The 17,719-nt window shown below is 42.5% G+C and overlaps 3 protein-coding genes across 4 annotated transcripts in view; 2 read left to right on the top strand and 1 right to left on the bottom strand.

Moving 5' to 3' along the window:
• Positions 1-11,930, top strand: part of sapcd2 (suppressor APC domain containing 2) — a 24,153-nt gene extending 12,223 nt beyond the window's left edge. Inside the window, exons 3-6 of one of the 2 annotated variants that reach the window (XM_056588883.1) lie at positions 416-562; positions 951-1,040; positions 1,389-1,526; positions 8,646-11,930. In XM_056588883.1, the coding sequence (XP_056444858.1) occupies positions 416-562; positions 951-1,040; positions 1,389-1,526; positions 8,646-8,774 (504 nt within the window). In that variant the 3' untranslated portion in view covers positions 8,775-11,930. The remainder of the gene's footprint in view (positions 1-415; positions 563-950; positions 1,041-1,388; positions 1,527-8,645) is intronic. The other variant, XM_056588884.1, reaches the window with a different exon arrangement.
• A 1,007-nt stretch (positions 11,931-12,937) lies between these two features.
• On the top strand, positions 12,938-15,178 carry LOC130381788 (proteinase-activated receptor 3). The gene has a single exon (XM_056589559.1). The coding sequence runs from the start codon at positions 13,196-13,198 to the stop codon at positions 14,135-14,137; it is 942 nt and encodes a 313-aa protein (XP_056445534.1). The 5' UTR covers positions 12,938-13,195; the 3' UTR covers positions 14,138-15,178.
• An 81-nt stretch (positions 15,179-15,259) lies between these two features.
• Positions 15,260-17,409, bottom strand: LOC130380924 (zinc finger protein 239). The gene is made up of 2 exons (XM_056588355.1): positions 17,053-17,409; positions 15,260-16,839 (listed from the first exon to the last, which is right to left on the bottom strand). Exons 1-2 carry the CDS (start codon positions 17,270-17,272, stop codon positions 15,260-15,262), a joined length of 1,800 nt encoding a protein of 599 aa, XP_056444330.1. The 5' UTR covers positions 17,273-17,409.
• Between the last annotated feature and the right edge of the window lie 310 nt (positions 17,410-17,719).

The following is a 17,719-nucleotide window of genomic DNA, read 5'->3' as shown; positions in this document are numbered from 1 at the left end:
TCTCTCTCCAACTCTCTCTCCAACTCTCTCTCTCTCCAACTCTCTCTCCACCTCTCTCTCCAACTCTCTTTGAAAGAGAGGTGGAGAGAGAGTGGGGTAGAGAAAGTTTCTCTACCCGGTTTCTCTTCCTGTCCACCTCTCCACCCCTCTCCCCCAACCCTCGCTCTATACCTGCTGTTCTCTCTCTCTCTCTCTCTCTCTCTCTCTCTCTCTCTCTCTCTCTCTCTCTCTCTCTCTCTCTCTCTCTATCTCTCTCCACCACCCCTCTCTCTATACCTGTTGTTCTCTCTCTCTCGCCCATCTCCCTGTACCTAACCCATAGCTGTTTCCCTCCTCCCCCCAACCCTCTCTTTATACCTGCTCTTCTCTCTCTCTCTCCCTGGACCTAACCCATAGCTGTTCCCCTCCTCCCCAGCTGAAGCAGATGAAAGAGCTGGAGCAGGAGAAGGACTCCCTGCTGGCCGGCCTGGAGCAGGTGGAGCGCGCCCGGGACTGGTACCAAACCCAGATCCACAGCGTCACCGAGAGACAGCAACTGGTTGGCCAAAGCGACCACTGCATGGTTGGAACGCACACGCTGCTGAGTCACAGTTTATTATGTCAACTGCATTAGTTCCACTGCATTAAAACAAAAATACAAAACAAGAAACAACTGTTTTGTTTGCTGTCGTTTGCTTAATTTATTTACATCGTCTGTTAGTGTATTCCATGTCATTTTCTATTTAGTGAGTTTAGGGTATTTGTTGGATTTTATTATTAGATATAAAAGCCTATGTTTTATATGTATTGGTTATGTTATTAAATTATGTTATATGATATATGTTGTAATGCAAACTTACTTTTTTAGGATTAAATGTACAAATATAACACCTAATTTTCTGCAAACAATTCAGACTGGGAATTTACCAAAGATGTCGTTTTATTGAGTTATTTTCTTTCTCTCTTGACAGGAAGGGAGTCCAAGTCATATCAACGTTTTGATTCCTAAACTGCAAGAAGTCAATCGCTGCCTTAATGACCTCATTGCCTGCACTGAGGGGGTACGTATCTAGAGCAAAACTTTAATTGATCTAAATAATAAACCAGGGTTAGGAGAACCTCAAGTCCAGCAGTCCTACTATGTATAGCAGAAACTCTGGTCCAGCAGTCCTACTGTGTTATAGCAGAACCTCTGATCCAGCAGTGTTTTTTTTTTTTTCAATTTTATATTCCCTGTTCATAGCCAATTATACGCCCAAAGATCCCGCCTCCAGCAACATCATTGGTCGAAACAAATATGAAGCAAAAGAAAGTGGGAGGCTCATCTGCCATCAGACTTTCAATTATGAATTAAAAATCTGATTTAAGTAATTGTTTAATAAGTAATTTATTTTCTCCTCCTCTGTCAGAATCAATTTCATCCTCCTGGTGTTCAGAACAGCACCTACCCCCCTAGTCCCAATCCTTCCTGCAACCATCCTTCCAGCACCCAAGCTCCTCCTCAGGCCATCCAGAGGCTAAAAGAGCAGAACCGTCTTCTAACACAGGTACAGAGCTGTCAAGCGATTAAAATATTTAATCGTGATTAATCACATTAATGTCATAGTTAACTCACGATTAATCACAAAATTATTTTTCTATGCTAAATATCCCTTGATTTTTTTGTCCCATAATTCTTCTCATTTTAATTCTCTTATCAACATGGTGAAGTGCATCGGCTTGCCTTGTGCAAATGATTTTCTATTGATAACAACATTGGCATATACTGATCAAAACAGGACGATACAAAAAAAGAGCCTATAGTGCAATTAAATGACTGCTTTGAACAAATGTCATTTGAACATAGCAGTCAGGCTACTGCTTCTTTGTTTTGAGCCAAAGAAAATTATTTTTTTTAATATTTTTTTTAAATAAAATAATTGCGTTAATCGCGCAATACATTTTTTAACGCCGTTAAAATTGGTTTGCGTTAACGCCGTTAATAACGAGTTTAACTGACAGCTCTTTATATATATATATATCAGTAGCTGCGTTTCCATCTAAAAGGTGATGCGAATCTTTAGAAAGTTCGCAAAAAAGTAATTCGAATTAGGTGCGTTTCCATTAAGTGGTTGGAGCGGAATAGGGTGATGACGTTACTCGTTGATGTCGGCAGGGTTGCTATGGCCGGTCGTTATGCGGAAATCTGAAAGACTGTCAGTCCTGTGTGTTCAAAGTTCGCTACGTCACAGCTGTTTCGAAAAGTGTGTTTCCATCTCCCATTTTGCGAATTTTCTCTCTTTCGCATTTCTCAAAAACCATCTTAAGCGAGCGGATAAACCTTTTTGCGAATTAGAGGATTTTTATGCGAATTTTGGTGTTTCCATCACCGTTTACTGATTTCGATACTTCAAAGTTTGCATAAAACCAGGGGGATGGAAACGCACCTAGTGGCGGCTGGTGGTTTTTAAAGTGAGGGAGGAAGGACTGCGCGCTTGGTTGCCATTGACCTGCTTGCAAAGATAGTGGCCTATTGTGGCATAAGTTTGTGACACACAAGTTGTTTCAGGGCGTTTTGGTGAACAACAAAATAGCAGGATGGGATTATTATGTGAATTGATACAAATCCACCAGTGGAAGCATTGGACTTTGAAAGCTGGTTGGCAGCATGTCTTGGACTACAAGGGCAGAAGGAAAGGATGCAAAGCCAATTAGTCAAATCAGACCTACTCTTGATTTAAAACTAAATAAAAAAATCTGGGCCTTTCATTGGGCCTATTTTTGCCCTCAATGACTGAAGCTATTGCTTGTAATTTGGCTATGTTTATTTTCAGCTTCAATTGTTTCAACTGTTTTAAGAAAAATAAAGAAACAATAGCCTACCAAAAGTGGGGCTGGAAGCCTAACATTGTTTGAGCAAATAATATTGGTCATGGTGTTAAGCCAGTTAAGTTTGTGGGACTTCATTTATAGATCAAGTCAACCAACCTCGCGGGCTCCTGAGCTCGGCCACGAGCAGCCCGCCCGCAGGCTCCGCAGCCCAGCCGCGGGATGCCCTGCCCGGCCACGGGCTCCGCAGGCCGCCCGCGGGTAGTCGTGCCCGGCCGTGGGCTCCGCCGACCGGCCGAGGGCTCCGCAGGCAACCCTGCCCGGCCGCTGGCTCCGCAGTCCGGCCGCGGGCTATGGAAACGTCAATATAAGTGAACAGAGCCGCGCTGTACCTTAATGAACAGTAGCGCACTGCTCGATGGAAACGAGGCATTCTACTGAGTGGGTTTATTGGTTCTCGTAACATAGACTTGAGGCGATAAACCCTCCCTCCGGGCTGCTCCACAGCTAGGACTCCGGTTTATTGGTTCATAGCACAACCAGGGCTTCAGCCTATTTGTGAATAGACGTTGGCGGGATCCCGATCCTTTAGCTAGTCTCACCCACTCAGAGGAGGACTTTCCTCCTCTCTCCCATTGAACCCCATGTTATTCTCCGGCCGCCAACACTTTCGGGGAAATTAATGGGAGTCAATGGAGGCTGAGGGAGGAACGTCCTCCCTGAAGTAATATTCAATAGGCGATAGGGGGTACTAATGTCCCTTTACCCAGGGAAACGAACATAACATACAAAGGCATTAAAGTAGTCCTATTTAAGGGCATTAATTCATTAAAGTAGTCTGGACAATCTACATTTTTTATTCTCAACAATGTTAAGGAGAATCTTCCTCCCTCTCCTCACTGCAGAAGCCTCCACTGATATATATATCAGTGGAGGCTTCTCCAGTGAGGATATATATCCACTCAAGTACTGAGCTTCTCAATATGGTTAGCATTTAGACACCTCCATAACTCATCCTTCTACGGGCTTTGCCATGTGAAACCTTGAAACCTTAATATGTGGTGTATTTATTCTGAGCATACACCAAGAATTTGAGATTCTGATCAATGTTAAACACCAAGGTAATCATTATGTAAATACCTTATCTGGGATCCAACAGTCCTACCATGTTACAGCAGAACTTCTGGTCCAGAAGTCCTACTGTGTTATAGCAGAACCTCTGATCCAGCAGTCCTACTGTGTTATAGCAGAACTCCTGAACCAGCAGTCCTACTGTGTCACAGCAGAGCTTTTTGGAGAAGACGACACAGAACCAAGGCTGGAAACCAGGACCTGAAAGGGTCAGAGTTACATCTTATTTCAATTTTTTTTTAATGAAATTGAAAACATACTAAAATCAAAATACTAGTACGAATAGAAAAAAATTAACTATGACATCATTAAAAATGGCGTTTAAATAAGTTTCATCATTGCGCACCGCGTCTCGCTCAGACAACAGTTCCGCCAATATTACTCAGTGACGGCCGAAGAGAACAACTGGCTGAGAAACTCGTTCAGCATCCAAACCTCTGAAATGCCAGAGAACTTCACTGTTGGTGAGCAGGCGAGTTTAACAATTGTCATGTGACGAACAACAGCCTTGATTGAATCAGACATAGCAGGACTGTGTTCGCAGAGGCAGGCGCACCCTTCTCATTATTCTCAACTTTTAATATTATTTGTATTTAGCTTAACATTTATAACATAACTCAACACAACATAGGTTGTTGGTATACAGTTTTTATTTTTAATGTTCACACTTGGGGTGTGTGTGTGTGTCAGTTCTAGTGCTACCACTTTGTACAGCTGACAACAGTTAACAATAAATAATAATATTTATATAATAAATGTGCCTCCTGCATGAGCTGTGCTTAGCTGAATAGGGCTGGCCAGCGCTACTTTATTTTGTTGTATTTTATAGCATTAGTTATAATGGTGGTACTTGGGGAGACACATTTTCTTAGGTGGTGCGCGGTATACTGGCTTAGTGACTGCCAACATGGTTTTCGTGCAAAGTGGTCCACAATGTCAGCTTTACTACTCTTTACAGAGGAAATCCGTAACTCTCTTACTCTCTTTTATTTCGTAAAGCGTTCAACATAGTAGACCACTAGATTTTATAACCAAACTTCCCTCTTTTTTTTATCTATCACCCTCTGTATAAGACATGATTTCCTCTTAATTAACAGATAGATCACAAGATGTCAAAATTGACCATATAATATCTCACCCCTTAGGATGTGGTATGGGTGTTCCACAAGGAAGCATTCTTGGTTCTTAACTCTTTCTTTACTACACAAATGATCTCCCACAAGTTTGTAAATACTCTAAATGCCTAATATATGCTGATGACACAGTGCTGTTTCTGTCTGACTCTAACCCTGATATCATAAACTCCAAACTGTCATCTGATCTCCGAAACTTGCATCAGGGGTTGAATGAGAATCACTTAACCATTAATGTTAAAAAATAAAAAAGGTTTGTATTTCCACTAATCCAGAATGTATCTGTCCTTTACCAGTCCTATCATCGTCTCAGATCAAAATCTTGTTATCACCAAAACATAAGTATCTGGGTGTGTTACTTGACTCACACCTCACATACCGTGAACACGTCTCCAAGTAAACTTAAAAGTTAAATCAGAAACTATATGTTTATAAGAAGATTAGAACGTACCTATCCTCTACTGTCTCCGAAGATTGCCTGCAGATATTGCTTTTGTATAACTGTTAGTGGCAGAGATGTGACAAAGTCACTGTTCGGCAAGTCCCAAGTAAGTCCCAAGTCAGAGTCACACCAAAGCCAAGTCGATTCCAAGTCCAAGTCACAAACTTTTTCAAGTCCTGAACAAGTCACCATGTATTTTTACTTAATAATGTCATTATTAGGCTGTTGATCATAATTTCAACTTATCACTCTAATGTACAGTGTCATTTCTTATCAATACAGTTATAATATGTTCATTGTTTCTGTCTTCAAATGTGTTGACATGCGCATGCGCCGAAATCCTATGTCGTCTCAGAGGAGAAGGGATAGTGGACGGTGGGTTTGAATTGTATTAGTAGGCTACGGAAGGCCCCACTGTGACCCTAAAGTTGGTAAAGGTGCGCCTTGACTAACGTGGCATATGAGCTATGTATGGATGTCTGAAAGGACTGCTTGAGTGGATGTCAGTTACAGTATGCCACAATTTTCCTTAAGGAAATTTTCATTACCACCCGCCTGTGTTTTCAGTAGTAGAAGCTGAAGTAATAGTAGTAGTAGCTGAAGTAGTAGTAGTAGCTGAAGTAGTAGCTGAAGTAGTAGTAGTAGTAGATGAGGTAGTAGTAGTAGTAATAGCTGAAGTAGTAGTAGCTGAATTTGCAGTACTAATGGTAGTAGTAGTAATGGTAGTTAAGGTATTCTCTTTAAGAGAGAGAGAGAATAGCACCAATAGCTGGGGCATGATTAAGTAGCCCAATAGGGTGGGAAAAAATGCTCAATCTGGCAACACTGCCTGAACGTCCTCAAAATGTAGCCCAATAGGGCGGGAAAAACCGCCCGATCTGGCAACACTGCTGAACGTCCTCACGCTCCAACGTCAACGTAAACTAAGCCAATATGAAACTTAAACTGTGATTCTGAAGAAAGCACAAATGATATAGAATTTCCGTTTAGATATTATTGAAGATACGAGTGTGTCGATTTGTTACATTTTTTGAACGAAGGTTAACGGTTGAAAAATGATTTAGTTACGATGTATTAAGTGTCAGAGGCTGGCCAGACGGCTTCAATGGGACCAACTCAAAACGCAGCCGATATGAAACTAAAACTTTGATTCTGAATAAAGTATAAATTATATCGAAATTTCGTTTTGATATTATTGAAGATACAAGTGTAGATTTGTCTTCGCTCGCTGTTTTTTTTTTCATCTTCACGTAAGTGAATGCTTCTTGGGCAGGGGTGGACTGGGACAAAAAATCTGGCCAAGGACTTTGGGAGGGAGAGGCCTTTCTTGAGACCGCGAGAATAGCATGTGAAGAAATTTGCCACTGTGTCAAATAATAGAAACTAGCCCTCAACCGTGAATGTCAATGTTGGAGTGTGTGTGTGGTTAGAATTGTGTGAGTATCACATGCAAATATATTCCGAACGCGGAGCAGTCCGATTTGGGAGGACCGTTCGGCCGCTATCTTTGCCTCGATACACTGTTTAAAAGTGATTAAAAGTGATACCACCGCTTAACTGAGATTATTGTTTCGCGCTGTTTGCGAATATTTTTTCTTGTATATATTTTCTTTAAAAAATAATAATAATAAAAAAAGGACAAATGACGGCCGGCCGGCTCGGCCTGAAACCGTCCGGCCGCTTGGGAAATCTACCGAACCTCTCGTCGGCCAGTCCGCCCCTGGTCTTTGGTGTCTAGACTAGCCCTCCAGGCGGGAAATATGTTAGATATCTAAAACAATAAATGTTTTTGACATTTTTTTTTATAAAGTCAATGCAAGTCAAAGAGGCGAAGTCCGAGTCAAGTCTCAAGTCAATAGCAGTCAAGTCTTAAGTCGAGTCGCAAGTCATGAGTAATTTTGTCAAGTCGAGTCTGAAGTCATCAAAATCATGACTCTCCTCCATGTCGCGGTTCATGTACTTCAGGGAGTCAAAGCCAAAGTTCCTATCTCCCAATTCCTCCTCAACCATGGCTGAGACAACCCCCACTATGAGTCTATTTGTGGAAATACCAGAGACGTCAGAGAACCCGACGTGTTATGCGCCATAACACCAACAGCAAAACGGTTATCCAAATAACAAATAAGTGTACAAGCCTTGCGTTACAGTGTGTGTATTCACACACACACACACACACACACACACACACACACACACACACACACACACACATTTGGCGCTCGCACAGTCATAGCTCATTTTCTCATTGGAGGTCCAAATTCTCTGGACGGGCAAGGCAGAGAAAGGGGAGGTAACTTGGCCCCTTATGACGACATGGGGTCAAATTCAAAATGGGAGTGTCTTTCATTTTTCAAAGGCGGAGCAGGATACCTAGTGCTCGTTTTACACCTTAAGCCATTTCTAGCTACTGGGGGATCATAGGCAGGCTAGGGGAACTCATATTAATGTTAGAAAACAGCATAAAGTGATTTTCATGCCATTGGACCTTTAAGGATCCACAGTAATCTTCCAAACTGGACACACCACTGCATTCACTCACACACAGACTTTTTCCTTTCAAAGTTGTATTGAAAGTCATGCTATCAGATTTAATTTTCAACTCCAACACTCTTGCCAACGCATAACAAAGTGTGTGTCACTAGATCAGTTTCCATGGCCCTCCACTCGGTGCCTGCATACAATAATGGCTATGGGCAGAGGTCCTTCATGCATACTTAAACCAAAGTCTGGAATGGCATCCCTCAACAAATCAGAATTACACAGTTCAAAAAGGCATACAAACTGTTGCTCCTCAATACCTACACTTGCAAACACTGACTGTTTATAGACCACTGTCTATATTCAGTCCGTTGTCTATGGGGTTGTCCTATTGATGTCTGACGTGCTATGTTCCTGTTATGTGCTGTATGTAAATGTGACCTGCAATGTGCCTTGTTCCTGCTATATATCATATGTACTGCAGAACAGGAACCTGCTGGAAATCAGCTTCATACTGGCCGGTTTTGATACTTTTAATACTTTCCTGTATAATAAAAATGAAACAAAATAAAAAGTTTGAGAACCACTGAACTAATGAATTATACAGTGGCCAGTCTACATTGCATTGATTTGAACCTTGAGAGTGATTTGTCCTTGTGCTGTCTCATGTCCAGGAGGTGACTGAGAAGAGCGACCGCATCACCAAGCTGGAGCAAGAGAAGTCTGCACTGATCAAACAGCTGTTTGAGGCCCGCGCACACAGGGCACATGATACCAGCACTATGGATTCAACCTTCATCTAGAATCACACTTCTAAGTCAATGCACACTATGATCATGCAAACTCCCGAAGCAGATATCCTATTTACTACAAACAATACGCTATTCCACCCATGAAATTAACGTGGTCTTGGTGTTCTGATCTGGACTGATGTGGGTTTGTCAGGGTGAGGGCTAGTACTATGGTTGTAGTCATTGGGTTAATCAGGGTTATAGCTAGTTCTATGGCTGTAGTCATGGGGTTACCTTTGGGATTGATCCCCATCTACTTCCACCTGCCCCACCACCTGCACCTCCCCCATCACCTCAACCCCTCTGTAGTGTTGTGGTGTAATAACTAACTGGGACTTGTTGAGATCCTCTTCTGATTCCCACTTCTGAATTTATTATTGCAAGTTCAATAATACCATTGAAAAAAGCAAAAAGGTTGATTTAATTGGAATGGTGTACGTTACCAGATTTTTATTGCTGAATATTTACATTTTGCTTGCTGTGAAATATTGACGTTTATTTAAAAAAATGTGTGGCTCCCATGTTCCCGACAGTCCTTTTAGTCGATTCCTTTACTTTATGAAAGAGGCCTTATGCTGGAATGTAATCTGTGTTCAAAAGGTTTGGTCACTATAGCTGCAGGTTTAGTTTAATGGAGAGATGTTCTCTCGACATTAAATAGATATCAGGACGCATGTTTTACCAAGGAGGTGTAGTCGTGAAGAAGGTAGGAAAGAAGTTTGCACGTAGAATGGACTTAAAAGAGAATACTAATGACATAGTATTCATTGAATGTGTGGGAGCCTTTCCCACTTTTCAAAGGTGACCATTTTGGCTGCAGGATGTGAGTGGGAAGCTCAGATTAGAGGGCTGTAGAGGGTGGGCTAAACCAGAAGGACCCCTTGGTCGCTAGGCTTTTAGTGACGTGTGACGTCAACGGTGGCTTTCCTGTTTTGGTCAAGGTTTTTAATATGAGGTTGCGGGACAAGAGGCATATGATGTGATCGGCATCTCTGGGAGTTGAATGGCCGAGTGTGAATGCTCAGGGGAGGAACTGGGGCCTCATCTAGGGATGCACCAATTACACTTTGTCTCAGACAAAGGCCAAGTACTTACATTGGGAACTCAACGACACCGAGTACCGATATCAGTACTTAAAAACTATTGGTTGAAAAAATACGCCCCCCTCTAGAAAAGAGGGGGGCGTGTTATCCCCATGGTTACAACCCACGGCAACTTTGTGAAACTTTTTTTGTACCGTTGTGTATGAGCGTTATAATGAGCGGAATTGTGTATGAAATCCGCCACACGCCGTAGCGATATACTAAAGGAGTCATGGAATCCTTACCCTCAGATGCCGGTATTCAATAAATCGATGCTAAGACCATCCACATCCACACACCCTAGCGGCATAAAATAAGTGTCCGAAAAGCTAAACTTTCTCTCTGAGGCCACAGTCCACCGCTGGTCGAACAGAGCTCCACACGTCTACCCAAACTGCCCTTTTCTCTCTAAATTGGGGACTTATTTTAGTAACAATGATAAAATGGAATTGATTACATTAGGGTACATGCATGGGGCCCAAGTCCAAGTACTGGGATCAGTATCGGTGCATCCATCAATTTGATTTGTGGCTAGAATGTGAAGCCCTCTGAGACTTTGTGAACCAATCACACAGAAAAGGTTTTAGAGAAATTGACAAGGAAAAAAGTGCTTTTTCACTTCATGAGGAAGGACAAAAGTGACAAATGTCCCTTTTTGTCAAGATACATCCTTTGTGATGCTTTCTGAAAGCCTTTTGTGTAGCCCATGTTTAGGTCCAAAATATTTAAAATTTTGAAGAAATTCATGCATTAAACCTTTATTAAAATGTCCCCTATAACAATTAATGCTCCAATGAATAAATGGGTTAGGGAAAGAGATAGGCTACAAAACATTTAGGGTAGGAGTTAGGGATAGGCTACAAGACATTTAGTTACACAGACAACACATAAGTTGGAATCTTTTTAAATTGTAGAAGTAGGAACGATGTTCATATTTTTGCATGGAAATTAGTGGTATGGTAGGGATGTGTACGTCACGTGAAAAGCTGAGTACCATCCTGTGTTTACTTTTCCGATTGTTTGATTCTATGACCCTGATTGTCTTGCTAGGTTACCTGACTTGTGAATGCAACCATATCCTCTACCAGCTCCATTCAAGCGTGTATTGCAGTTTCCAACAAACTACAATAATGAGACAAAATGGCGCTCCGCTGTCAGTTTTTTATAATCAAATGTCATAACATATATTATAATACATATATAAAATATATATTATAATGCGTGTATATTCCTTTACTTTTCATTTGCATACAACAGTTATTGCACAGGATTTCCTTAAGATATTAGTATTAGTTGGACTGCTGTTAGTAAAAATACAGTATGTAAAAAATTAATCTTGCCTATCTATTAAACCATATGGCGCATCCTGTCCAGAGTTCCTTGTTTTTGTGAGCAGCTTGTTAGTGGTACTAAAAAATATTGATGCTTCAAGAGCGATAGGGGGAAAGAGGGAAAGACAGCAGAATCAATAAAACAAAAACTAATAGCAATATCAAATAGAAATATTAATAACATAAAAAAGTCCACATAAATAAATTATTATCATTATTATTATTATTATTATTATTATTATCAACTGAACAATAACATAGTATTTTTAAAAGGAACATCTACATTTGTCTTTGTGTGATAATATGTTATAGTACAGTGTGGGAAGTTATCGTAGATTAATCTGAAAAAGCATTCTGTTATGTTTAATATTCCCATTTATGGCCACGGCGTATCCTTTAAACCTGACACCAACATATTCTGCACTCCCAGCCCTTAGATAAATCAAACCATGTTTCAGCTAAACACAAACCTACTGTAACATACAAAAAAATCTAATATCAAAATACTTTTTTTTTTTGAGAAATATATAGGGATTATTTTTTTTTAATTATATACCTTTAAGAGAAACACAAAATACTCAAATAAATGTACACTCACTTATCATTTAAATACTGGAACGAACGGCATTCAGTACATTGGACAATTTTGACAATAGATTACAAATTATACATTTAGACTACCAAATACAAATTGATTTAAAACTATGACAGCCAGCCACATCAAATTGACCAAAGTGTAGATTGGGATCTCTACCTTATTTACCACCTGTTATTACATCACCCCCGACCAGATGCTATATCTCAAATTCAAGGGCGTCTTGTGTAACAGGTAACAGTTTGTTACATAGACATTTCAGATGTAGATCAACTGATTGCATCAGTTGTTTACCACCAAATTTCCATTAGACTCTGATGCTTTGTTGCATCACTGCCAATTGGAGTGAATGGATAATGGTGTGCCATAACATGTCCTGTAAAAAACCTGCAAGCACATTTTATTTAAATTCAAGTCAGTTATCCTGTGCTCTAACTTTCAGTCCAAATCCATTTCAACACAATAAATCTTCATTATTTATCAGTAGATGAGTTGTTGTCAGTCAATTAACTTCATTCATCTCTATTGTGTTGCCTGTTGGACATGGGGGGCCAGGCAGGGGCGGGGCTGCTCCCCCCTCCACAGAGTGTTGTGATTGGCCGAGCCGGATGAGTGGTGTGTTGGATCATCCATCAGTGGAGGGTCCCTGATATCTGAGGGTGTAGGTGGAGGTAACAAGCTTCTTAGACCATCACAGAGCTGTTGGTGGAGCCACAGACAGACACAGTGAAACCAATAGTGGACCAGACAATAGTGGACTCACCTCAACAGGCAAGTGTCAAATCCCTTTTTTGCATTGCATAATACCTCGGCTTTCATACACCTTTTATTAAAGATTAGAATTATTAGTATTTATTATATATGTAAACAAATTACTCCACATTGAAAAAACGAGAGAGAAAAACAGTTTATAGTATGTGTATTATATATATATAAATATAAAACATTCTCCTGATATGACACTTAAATAGATAGGATATGAAACAATGTCTTTGTTCATTTGTAAGAAATGTCTTTCTTATGCAGAGCTAGGCTGTATTCTGCAAGGAACATTTCATCAATTCACGGTGGAAATAGGAAGTGATACAGAATTGGTTTAGAGATCTGAAACTACTGACCACAGTTCAAGTTCCTTTTGGTTAACTTCTCTCCTTTGTGCTTTCATAATCTTGTCCATTTCATAGCGGAAAGCCCCAGTTTAGTATGTAGAGAAGCACAGGATATTAAGACAGATGTAGATATGTCTCGATCTCCGGAAGTGTAGCTAATCGAGGCTTGAAGATATTCTCTTCTAAGGAGGACGGTTCATTTAGAGGACATTAGCCGAGGTACACAGGCGCTATCTGCTCGATGGTTTCCCTCTGTGACCGTAACCCTTCTCCTCTCACAGACAGATCCTGCTGTTGAGGCAGCCACCAGGTCATCATGACTCCTACCTTCATGGATTTGGTCAACATCAACTCCACGATGATCTTCATCTCCCAGAGATCCGTCAACGACAGCGATGTGGAGGAGACGGTGTACGAGAGCTGCCGCGAGATGCCCGCCGTCATCATCTGGTACCTTGGCCTTCAGTTCATCAACATGTTCCTTGGCATCCCGGCCAACCTAATGGTGCTCTGGCTCATCCACAAGAACAAGGGGGACTCTTCCACCTCTGACATCTTCATCCAGCAGCTCGCTGTGCTGGACGTGTTATTTTGCTTGACGCCGCCTTTGGAGCTGGTCAACATTGTGTACCTCACGTCCAGCGTGCCCTGGTATGTGCTTCGCTTCTTCTACGGCATCAAGGACACCTCTCCGCTGTTCCTGGCCTGCATCTGCCTGGACCGCTACATGGCGGTGCTGCACCCTATTACCTTCACCAAGCTGAAGGATCGGCACCACCGGGCCATCCTGGCCGCGGGGGTGTGGCTGGTGGTGCTGGCGTATGCCGCTGCCAAGTGCAAGGGGGACATCCCAAACTTTGAGAAGGTGTTCACTGTCATTATCCTGGCCACCTTCGCCTTCATGGTGTTTTGCAACATGGCCATCCTCTGGGCCCTGAGGCAGTCGGGACCGGGTCGAGACGAGATGCACCCGGTGAAGAAGCGGGCCTTCAAGATGGTTCTGATCATTTTGGCCATTATCGTCTTCAACTATTTCCCGCCCGTGGCCCTCTTTCCTTTCCGGGCGTACTATACGAAAGACGTGTTCCATTGCTATATTCATTATCTGGCATTCGGCTTGATGGACTTCAGCAGCAGCATTCAGCCAGTGCTCTACTTGTCCAAAGATAAGCTAGTGCTGAGCCTGTCCATGTGCTGCCAGAAGAAGAAAAGCCAGATATTTACCAGCAACACCACTCAAACTGTGAGCGGAGTGTGAGTAGAGTCTGTACATTGTGAGGGTGTTGGTTACTCAATGTGTGGTTTCTTGTGTGTGGGGTAACGTTACGTGGTGTGAGAAGTTGAGGAAATCGAGGAAACTCGATTTATTTACAAGAAGACTTGTCAATAAATGACATTATGTGGTGATATTCTGAAAGCACGTAGTAAAATGTAATACAATTATTTGCACTTTTGTGTCGATTTAATACAAATAAATGCTATGCAAATGTTATTTCGGCACCTTCTTTTCTTCTAAAATAAAAAGTATGAACCGAAAATCAGGAAAACCTTTTAGTTGATAGCTATGTATTAATACTTTTAATCAGGCTTTGGAACACAAAAAAGCAAATCAACAATAATTCTTAGTAGCAGAAGAATATTTTTAATACACATTTAGGCACAATAACCATTTGGCAGTAAACCTATAATAATCATTTTTTTCCTCATCAGTGCTTTAGTGGAACCCATGAAATACAACGTACATTATAAAACCAAGCCGAAGCCAGACATTCAGCAGGATCAGTATGGCTTGCAAAACAATTACGGAAAATGAACAAGGGCTGTTTTATCGAATTACGATATATTGCGATGAATACAACTTAAATAAATCTTGGTTCAAGCATGACTGTGAAAAATACATTCTTCCTTATTCAGTTTAACAGCCGACGGCGGTGCAGTCAAAGCTTTGTATGGCCACGTACCAATCAAACCAAGAGAACATTTTTTCAAACCTTACATTTTTGTAAGGTTTTAATTCTAAATGTTCCCGTAAAATAATCTGTTCAACAAAAACTATTAAAGACATATATTATATAATATATTACAATTCTTTCATTTACATTTGTAATTGAATATCTGCAAACCATTTGGATGATAAGCTAATAATCAAATGTGCTGAAAGCGACCAAATCATTTGAATCACAAAGAGTGGAATAACAATAATTGCCTTGATAAATATTATGGAACCTTTGAGTCACAGCAAGGATCTGACGACAGTGTATTGCACAGCACCGGAGATCCCCCCCCCCCCCCTTGCCAACCACCACTACCAGAAGCATTCCTCTTTTTCCTCAGGCACCGGAGAAGACAAACCATGTCTGATAGTAAGGGTCCTCTCTCACTAATCTCCAGTGACCTCCCCCCCCCCGGCCTGGCTCATGTCCCCCCCAGCCGGCCCGCTGTGCGTTCGCAGGTGTTTCTTGAGTGAGGACTGGTCCGTGTAGGTCTTACCGCAGGTGCTGCACAGGAACACCTTGTCCTTGGTGTGCACCAGCTCGTGTCTCTTCAGGTGCCCCGAGCGGCTGAAGCTCTTGCTGCAGTACGAGCAGCTGTACTCCTTCTCCCCAGTGTGTGTCCTCAGGTGCAGCTTGAGGCTGCTTGCCACTGTGAACTTCTTGCCACACTCTTCGCAGCTGTAGGGCCGCTCCCCCGTGTGCATGCGGGTGTGTATGGTGAGATGTCCGGCCTGGCTGAAGGTCTTCTTGCACAGTGGGCAGCTGTACGGCCGTTCCCCCGTGTGCACGCGGTAGTGGGTCTTGAGATCGCCGAGGCCGTTGAAGCGCTTGCCGCACTGGGCGCAGCAGTATGGCTTCTCCCCGGTGTGGATGCGCTCATGGATGCGCAGGTTGCCCGCGTTGCTGAAGGTCTTGCCACAGGCGCCGCAGCCGTACGGCCGTTCACCCGTGTGCGTTCGCAGATGCACCTTCAGCTGGTTGTGCTCGTTGAAGCGTTTGCCGCAGTACGCGCAAGAGTACGGCCGCTCGCCCGTGTGCACGCGCTTGTGTATACGCAGCTGGCTGGGGTGGGCGTAGGTCTTGGTGCACAGGGTGCAGCCGTATGGACGCTCACCTGTGTGTGTGTGCCTATGCGACTTGAGCAAGTCGGCCCGGCCAAAGTGTTTGCCACATAAGCAGCACACGTGGTTCTTGTTTTCGCCACTATGCGCCTTGAGGTGCACGTTGAGGGTGGCGGCGCGGTTGAGTGTCTTAGGACGCACAAGGCAGTGCAGGAAGTTGTCGCGGCTCTCCAGGAAGTCCGAAGCAGAGGGGACGGCGTCAGCAGGGACGTGGTTATCCCTGGCACCTGATGCCACATCCTCCTCCTGGCCCAGCCTGCGGGGGTTAATCGCAGCATCCATCAGGCGTTCCGCTGTGTCTGGATAACAGTCTTTGCTCTCGCCGCTGCTGCACGGCACATTCCCGTTGATTTCTGCCTTGATAAGATGTCCGTCGTTGATCTCACTCATTCCCTCTGCGTCGACCCCAGCAACTAGGACCTCGCTTTCACTACTGTTGGAGTCCTGGTCCCGGTCAGAACACAGAGATGTGTATTCGTCATGACTACCGTGATAAATGTCTGGACTACCGTGAGGTACACCGAGAGCGTTAGGCTTAATGGGTCTTATGGTCAAGTTGACTGGGGATGGGGGCTTGGACAGATCAATTGCGCTACTGTTCTGTAGGTCGGGTTCTGTCTTGATGGACAACGTGGCATCAGACACGTTGGGGTCCACTGTCATTTCTTCAGACGGATAATGGTTTGGTCCTTTACTTTCTCTCATCTTGTCTTTATTTTTCCTCCGCGAGCTCTTCTTGTCACTGCTGCGTATCGACATTTTGAAGATCTCCTGATGGGTCGTCATGGTGACGGCATTCCTGTTTGATGCCGAGCACGACCCGACACACTCTTCATCACTTGGGTCTGTGGAAATACATATTCAAAAATTATTTGAAGAAAAACACCTGTCTATAACGGTCTATTATAAATGAATATAAAATATTTCGGAGAAAACAATGAACAGAAATTATTAGAAAGGAGCAGACAGGGTATCCAGTCCACTAAAGGTCAGAGAGACTGATGAGCTAGTAAACTAAAACAATTACAGTATTGACTTTTACAATATTCCAACACTACCTGCTAGCGGACACTCTGTATTGCTTTTTGTAAACAACATCCTCCTCAGGTCTTCGTTTTCATATTCAATTCGTTGTATTTTGCACTGATACTCCGACAAGTTCCTGTCGACCGAGTTCAGAATGTCGTTCACCGTGGCCTTGAAAATCTCATTTAACGAAGATTCCAAAAACATTTTGAGATCTTTAAATGTGGTCATGATTGACCAATCGTTTTTCATACAAAATAAACAACAGTGCGTTTTAAATACACCGGTAGGGATCTGTAAAAGGGGGTGTGTGCGGTGCTGCCTCCGTGGACGGAACAAACAAAGCGAACACAGTCGCTTGACAGTGACGTCAGGGGGGCGCCCGGTGTCGGTACCAGATGGCCGTTGTCGGCATAGATATATATATAGAACACAGTGAATATAGAATATATTATGTATATAATATAAAATATATATAGAACAATGTTCTATATATATCTATGGTTGTGGGTACCAGATTGATTCGGCTGCCAGATCGACTCGGGGTCCTGGATTCACAATAATAACGCACATTCTGTAAACGCTGTCTTTTAAATGCGCATGCGCGTTTCATTCATTATTTTCCATGGTTATTCCGCTCTATAGGTAAGTATTAACGATCTCCTTTTGTTTTGTAATCTATGAATAATAATGTAATGA

This window comes from Gadus chalcogrammus, chromosome 4 (assembly GCF_026213295.1).
Source record: "Gadus chalcogrammus isolate NIFS_2021 chromosome 4, NIFS_Gcha_1.0, whole genome shotgun sequence".
Classification (NCBI taxonomy): domain Eukaryota; kingdom Metazoa; phylum Chordata; class Actinopteri; order Gadiformes; family Gadidae; genus Gadus; species Gadus chalcogrammus.
Note: the sequence above shows the minus strand (reverse complement) of the source record. Positions and strands in the feature narration are given on the sequence as shown.